At 37.8% G+C, this 7,510-nt stretch overlaps 1 protein-coding gene across 1 annotated transcript; it reads right to left on the reverse strand.

Moving 5' to 3' along the window:
* Positions 1 to 1,654: 1,654 nt before the first annotated feature.
* On the reverse strand, positions 1,655 to 2,921 carry LOC149923341 (uncharacterized). The gene is made up of 3 exons (XM_090160945.1): positions 2,690 to 2,921; positions 2,309 to 2,634; positions 1,655 to 2,140 (listed from the first exon to the last, which is right to left on the reverse strand). Exons 1-3 carry the CDS (start codon positions 2,919 to 2,921, stop codon positions 1,655 to 1,657), a joined length of 1,044 nt encoding a protein of 347 aa, XP_090017071.1.
* Between the last annotated feature and the right edge of the window lie 4,589 nt (positions 2,922 to 7,510).

The following is a 7,510-nucleotide window of genomic DNA, read 5'->3' on the forward strand; positions in this document are numbered from 1 at the left end:
TAGAAAGCTGATTCTCACAAAAGAAGTGCGATGTCCTTTAGTTTGTACTTAATTTGACCTTCAATAATATCTTGAACCTGTGGAAACGAGAGCATTGTTTGGTAGAGCAAAAACACGAGAACCACCAATGGTCTAGAGAGTGGGGAGTAAAATTGTCGGTTAGTGTTAATTCAGTTTTTCGCCTATCGGCCGAAGTACCGCATATTATTCCCCAAAAAAGCTTAGTTTTCACCCCCCCCCCTTCTTGGTCTCTTTTTTACTCCTCTTGGTTGGGAAGGGATATTGAATAAATCAGCGACACGTACCAGGTGATGTTTCATATAACCAGTTATTCGATGTAACTTTACATTCTACACATACCTCTCTCTAGTTAAATACAATACGGACATTTAAACGGTATACCACAATATAAAGAGATCATATAAAAATATATTACGCGTGATGATTGAAGATAAGATTGAAAAAAAAGTAACGTTGATGTCCGTCTTTGCAGAAGTTCATTTTTATATTCTTTTATGGTATAATATATTTCATATATTCAATGAAATAATAATAATAATAATAATCAGATTTGCTAATACCCAAGGCACCACCTTCGGCCTTATAGTCCAGTAACCTTGTCGCCTGAAAGGGGAGGTACCTTGCGTCAAATCCGGTAGTTCTGATTTTTTGCTGACTTGTTTATGATGTTGGCACAATAAATAATCCAACTTTGAGACCTCGAGCGCCGAACGCAACCTTGTCATAAATCGAAAAAACCGCGAAATTTTAGACTTTTTTTCAGTTTTTGGCGATTTTAAGCCTGAAGGACTAGTTTGTTGATAAAACCTACGCAGTACGTTTTCAAAGTAAATTAAAATTGCTACAATTTGAGACTCCGAGCGATGTAGATCAAATTACCCCCGACCAATTTTGTTTTTATTTCAGTTTTTGTCTGGCCGGCTAGGCCATGACGTGAGTGCCGTTTGAATTCAAAATCTACAGAATGTCGGAGCCCAGTCCCAGCGTGGGTTTCTGTTTTATATGTAAGGAGACTTTAAGTGAAGGTAAAGTGCGGTTAGTGAATTAAAGAGGTGTATAAACCCTAATTGCGTCGAGTATTTATCTTAAAAACCGCGAAAATTAGCGTTTATTGAAGGATGTGATTGAGATATATGTGCATAGTGCTTGTCAGAAGAAATACACCAATCCGAAGTTGATCAAAGTAGCTGTTCGCCGTGGATAATAAAATGTTACGCCATCAAGGGCCACGAGATCAGTCTCTGAGCAGTTCAATTTCAGATAACACTGTTTAATATGTGGAGACCAAATAACTGAAGAGTTCCTTGTGGCTGAAAGAAAGAATAATCCAGAAAAAAGGAACAAGGTCTGTTCGTGTCCAGTTTAAAGGGACCAGCAACTATTCCCGAGAGGGAGACTGAAGCTAAACGGTCATCGTGTTGAATGAATACGCCAAGATATAGAGAGCGAACTGATGAATACACTTTATTTCTTATAATCTCGACTATATACATTGTATATAGGTATTAAAAAACGAATTTGGCACATGTTTATACATTTTTAAGATAAGATTAGATTAACAAAATTAAAGCAAAGATCAAAAAATTAGATTACAACACGACCCGAACATTCTCCCGCCGTTGATATAAGTATATCAACCATGATCTGTTGATTGCTGAGGGTTCAACTCTTCTTCACCATCAAATGGTAACAGGCAGAGTTTTACGATTGGACGCTTCAGTTCTCCTGTGCTTGTGCGTAAAGTAACGACTCGAGTATGCTCGTCCAGACCCGGGTGAATCTGGATGACTCGGGCCAGTGGCCAACTTGAGGAGGGCGTGACATCCGACTTGACCAGAACCATGTCTCCAACCTTGATGTCGCGCTGTGGTGTCATCCATTTTGGCCGCTGTTGCAGTCTGGTAATGTATTCTCTCAGCCAACGGGTTTTAACATCTTGTTGTAATTTCTGCAGCAGCTGCCATCTGCCAAGCTTAGACATTCCCAAATGCGAGAGATCCAGGTCGGGAACAGACTGCATTGACTCTCCAACGAGGAAATGACTAGGAGTCAGGACTCCTAGATCAGTTGGATCGGATGACAGTGGCATCAAGGGTCTGGCATTGAGACATCCCTCGATCTGTGTAGTGACAGTGGATAACTCTTCGTAAGTCAAGAGAGTTTGACCAATGACCCGACGGAGATGATATTTTACCGACTTCACTCCTGCCTCCTACAATCTGCCGAAGTGGGGAGCGCCAGCAGGATTGAAATGCCACGTGATGCGTTCGGCGGAGAGGTGATTCACTACAGCTTCATTGTGGATGTTAGATTGAATTAACTTTGTTAACTCTTTTAACTCCTTCGCTGCTCCGACGAAATTCGTCCCGCAGTCGCTGTAGATATCGCTCGGTCGCCCACGTCGGGCAGTGAACCTAAGTAGGGCTGCAATGAAGGCTTCGGTAGACAAGGAAGACACGATCTCCAAGTGAAGTCCTTTCGAGACGAAGCAGACGAAGAGGGCAATGTACGCCTTGTAGGTGGTCTTGCTTCTTGGAGAAATTGGTCGTAGAAGAAATGGTCCGGAATAGTCCACCCCAGTCCTGGCGAAGGCACGAGAAGACTGTAACCTCGCTTTCGGAAGATCGCCCGTTATTTAGGGGTATGGTCTTTGCTCGTTGTCTCGTACAAACAACGCATTTCCGGATCTGATGTCGAATCGCATCGCTTGCCTGAATAATCCAGTATTTCAAGGACAGGATTCCATGGACTAGTTGAGCTCCGGCATGCAGACGTTGCACGTGAGCCTCTTGAATTATCATATCGGTGAAGCGATGATGTCGTGGTAGCAAGATCGGATGTTTAATAGCAGAACTGAATTCAGCTTGACGAAGTCTTCCTCCGACTCGTATGACACCCATCTCATCGATTTCCGGATTAAGGCTCAGGATCTTGCTGTCTCTGTGAATAGGGGTTCGATTCTCCAAGGCTCCAATGTCTTTGGGGAAGGCAGAGGCTTGAACGAATTTGATCTATACCCTCAAGGCTGATTCCAATTCTATATATATATATATATATATATATATATATATATATATATATATATATATATATATATATATATATATATATATATATATATATATATAGGTATTAAAAACGATTTTGGCACGGGTTAATACATCTTTAAGATAATATTAGATTAACAAAATTAAAGCAAAGATCAAAAAAATTAGATTACAACACGACCCGAACAAGGTCATTACTGTGGAAAATATGTCTTTCAATTCAACAATCTTGAAAGCAGCTGAGAAACGTGGTGGTGAATGAGAGTATATCTGAGAACACAGATTTGGTAGCCCTTTATGAGAGATATCATCGGTTTTGCCAAACAAACTCGACCAGGCACCACCAACAGGAATGTCCAGAAGAAATCGTCAGCATCCCACAGTTGATGAGGCCATGGAAATGATTTATTCATTTCTGGAAGAGAACGCTGAGGAGTGTCAGTTCTCTCTAGATGAACTCATGGACCAGATAGAAGGAGAACGACCTCAACCGCGAACAGTCAAAAATCGCTTATTTGGAAAGTATGGAGAGGACAATTTGATCGTTGAGACATCCTCGAAACACACGACTGTTTGTTTCAAAAACACAAGCTACAAAATTCTCACCAGTACATGGTATGATAGTAGAAGCTCAGATCCTCAAGCAGAAAGACTACGCGTGGTGAAGGTAGCTGCTGAAGTCATACGAGAGGACATACGGTCGCAAGTGTACGACACAAAACAATTTACACCATCCGACGACTTATTCCAGGATGTAAAATCTGTTATCCCTGATTATTGCTGGAAACAGTAATTTTAAAAACAAACGAGGCTGCTTGTATCACTATAGAAAGAAGTGCGTTGCTCTTGCACATTCAATAATATTCATCTCTTCATTGCTGCATGGGTTTGGAGTATACTTGTATCACAAGCTCGGGTCAAAACATCTAGTTGAGTTATTGTCAACGCTTGGATTCTCAGCTATTTACAAGGAGACTAGGCTTTTGGAAACCTCAGCCATCATGCGACCAGACAAACTCATGTTGAAAGAGCCTTCAATATTGTTTGTGCAATTTGCTTTTGATGACGCCGATTTCAATGTGAGCACACTAGATATCCTGAGAAGTGCACTGCTTCTGAACTTGTACAGCAAAATCCTCCTATGCAGCTAGTAAACTTTTAACAAGTGTCGTCCAATAAAGGTCTGTCAGCAATTAAAATTGTCAACATAGATATTATTCATCCGCTACCTGAAGAAATAGAGCCACTCCCTTCAGATATCTTATGGGAAGGTTAAAAAAAGTGAACATCCCGGAATGGAATGAGTTCATGGAGGAAGCAACAGCAGAAAAACACTTTGAAACATCCAAAATTATATGTCTGCCATTCATCAACCCTCCCCCGTCCAATTACGACACAGTTCTCACAGCTCTTCAGCTCCCAAATGAGAAATGCTGAACCCATGGACAAAAATCCTTCATTGTTTTTTTTTACAAACCCCTATACATTAGACTCAAATAGATAGTATCAAACTGTCAGGGCAATTAAACATTTTGAAAGGCTCTATCTCGGCAACTATTGGGTCTACAGAGACAATTCTAGTCTCATATTGTAGAAAATGTAACCTACTTTAAAAATGTACTGCGAAGGTTTTATCAACAAACTAGTCCTTTAGGCTTAACATCACCAAAAACTGAAGAAAAAAAGTCGAAATTTTGGCGGTTTTTTCGATTTATGAAAAGGTTGCGTTCAACGCTCGAGGTCTCAAACTTGGATTATTCATTGGGCCAACATCAGAAACAAGTCAGCAAAAAATCAGAACTACCGGATTTGACGCAAGGTCTGAAGTATAAGGCTACTTGACTATTAGTCAATATTCATAAAGTGACGTTCATGTAGCCGCGTTAATTCGGTAACTGCTATGAATCTAAAATCTGCTTACACTCAGCTTCTGGTATAATATCTGGTTTTGCATTTTCAACCGAAGCAACTGATCTAATAATATTTTGACGTAAAAGCAGAGAATCTGTAATGTTTAATTGTATTAATTTCCTCGGATCAGATAAAGTAACTGTTAGAAGCACTAGTGTGGCAGATGTCAGTCACTCAGCTTTAGGAAAGTAGATCCTTTTCGTCATGAATCTGTAAACTAGAATCTGAAATTATCCTGGAATGCTTGTGTTATTAGGATTACAAATATAATCTTCTTTTTGTTTATTACAACTTTGCAAATTTAAAATTCTAGACTACCGCAACATTTTCAGTTGGAAAAGGTCTTCTGAAGACAATAAAGAATTCTCTATGGCAGTTATTAAAGTAAGTTAAGAGACGCTTTTTGGAAAGTTGGCCCGTTTCTATCACGCCTTATAGCAACAGAATAAATGTTTTATGGTGTTATAATTGCTAGGTCATTGTGTAGTTACAAGACAATTACATTACTTAAAATAATTTCTTTAATAATTTGCGTTAAACGATTTTCAATTTGAACAATTGTTTATAAAACAAAGAGTAAATTGCTTAAATATAAACGTTTGTTTTAAATGAATAACCATAAATAATGATAATTTAAATATTTATATATTCCTCGAAATAAGTGATTCTTACGTGTTTTTTCGTGTTTTTATCAACTTGTTAAAAAGGTCCCGCGCATGAACATAGCGAGATATTGCTTTGCGGTAAAGCTTTTTTCAAACAGTACGGGCCAACGAATACACTAAAGCGTTAGGCTAATCGTTACCATGGAGTGATCAAGTCCAACACATAATAATATATAGTTTGAAAGTCCAGAACCTCAAAGCGTAAGCTGTGAACAAGAAAGTAGGCCTAGATTATTGCTTAACATTGGAAATATTATAACTAGGTAAGCTATATCTTTTATTAGAACAAAATTAAAAGACTTTCCTCATTTTAAAATGTCAATTTTTAAATTTTCGGCTTACCCTTTCGGTATACCTTTATGAAAAAAACGGCGGTTTTCTTCCCCACTGTACCAGTTGGAAATGGACTTATGGTTCCACTTGTTTTTTTTTTTTGACAAATCCATCTGGTACGCTCCATTTGGCCGATAAGTTTTTTCAGATGGAATGGTTTTATTCACTGGAATGTAATGGGTTTATTTAATGGTCCCTTATAGATAAATCTACTGGTTCCTTATGGATTCACCGAATGGTTCTTTGTGGTTTAATATACTGAATCCTTATGGTTTCATTCATTGGTTCCTTATGGTTTCACCTAATGGTTTATCTACTGGTTTCACCTAATGGTCTATCTTCTGCTTTAACCTAATGGTTCCTAATGGTTTCATCTACTGCTCCCTTAAGGTTTTATACTCGGTTATTTAATAGTTTCTACCTCAATGATTCCCAATGGTTACAATACAATACGTACTACTTATAGTAAGCTGAAATATCTTAACTTCTATGTAATAATAATAATTAGCTAGGCTAATACCCTAGACACAACCACAGGGCCAAGACAGGAAGCGACTTTTTAATGCCTTTTTTTACCGGTGGCCGAGTTACAATGCATAGCAAGATGGTGACAAGCCCATTTTGCCACGCGAGCTAACCATCAGCTCCTTACAATAACTATTACCGTTAATAGTTAATCTCCCTGATGACGGACCAATAACGCTGTCCGAAACTAGTCGGGTTAATTTTAATTTTTTTAAATAATCTACCTTGTACACTGTTTTATTTCGATGTCAGTTATTTTTTATTCATATTATCGTGCAAGTCGCTAGACAACCAATTCTATATTAAATTGAAGTTGTTGCACAATTAAAATACATTTAATGAATAAAATCATTGAAAAATAAAAACATTTATACAATTGTCTTTTTCAAAGGTCGTCGAAGATGAGAAATCTTTTCAGAGATCCTCCTGTTTACGTCATTTGCAGCTGAAACTTGAAAACCTTCTCCCAAACCTTTACTTTTCACAAAATAACGCACGGAATATAAAATAGACAAATAGTTACAATTAATCATTCTAAACATTTTCATATGATTTTAACTATGAAATTAGTAAATTACCTGTGATAGAGTTTAGTTTTTTTGGAGTCAGAGCACGGCGTGGTTCTTCGTTACTTCGGTTAGAAGGATTTCCAGTAACATAACGCATAGCGAGAACTTTGCTCCCCCAAATAACAGTAGCTAAATTCTTTGTTAATTTTTTGGCATCCGATGACATTAAACAATTTTCCCATTTTTCTTCATCGATAAGAACTTCATTTCCCAAACAGATTGGCAACCAAATAAGCGATTAATTAAAATTGTAAACTAATATTATACTATATAACAAGTTAACAACCTGTCCTTTTGATTTTTCTAAGAATGACAAATTTTGATTATCAACAGAAATATTCTTTTCCGCAGATGCTAGAGATTCCGATTCAGTGGTTACTTTTATTGGCAGGATTGTTTCTGTAAATATTAAAAGTACATAAGGTTTCCCAATTACTAA

The sequence above is a fragment of the Leiobunum rupestre genome, chromosome 10 (assembly GCF_980474605.1).
Source record: "Leiobunum rupestre chromosome 10, qqLeiRupe1.1.hap1, whole genome shotgun sequence".
NCBI classification, from domain to species: Eukaryota; Metazoa; Arthropoda; class Arachnida; order Opiliones; family Sclerosomatidae; genus Leiobunum; species Leiobunum rupestre.

Bases quoted from the DNA above. Each gene is read 5' to 3' on its own strand.
- LOC149923341 (XM_090160945.1), bottom strand. From the start codon at position 2,921: ATGGGTGTCATACGAGTCGGAGGAAGACTTCGTCAAGCTGAATTCAGT. The intron at 2,635-2,689 runs GTACGAGACAAC...ATCTTCCGAAAG, and splicing joins GATCCGGAAATGCGTTGTTT to CGAGGTTACAGTCTTCTCGT. The intron at 2,141-2,308 runs GTGAATCACCTC...GTCACTACACAG, and splicing joins ACATCCACAATGAAGCTGTA to ATCGAGGGATGTCTCAATGC.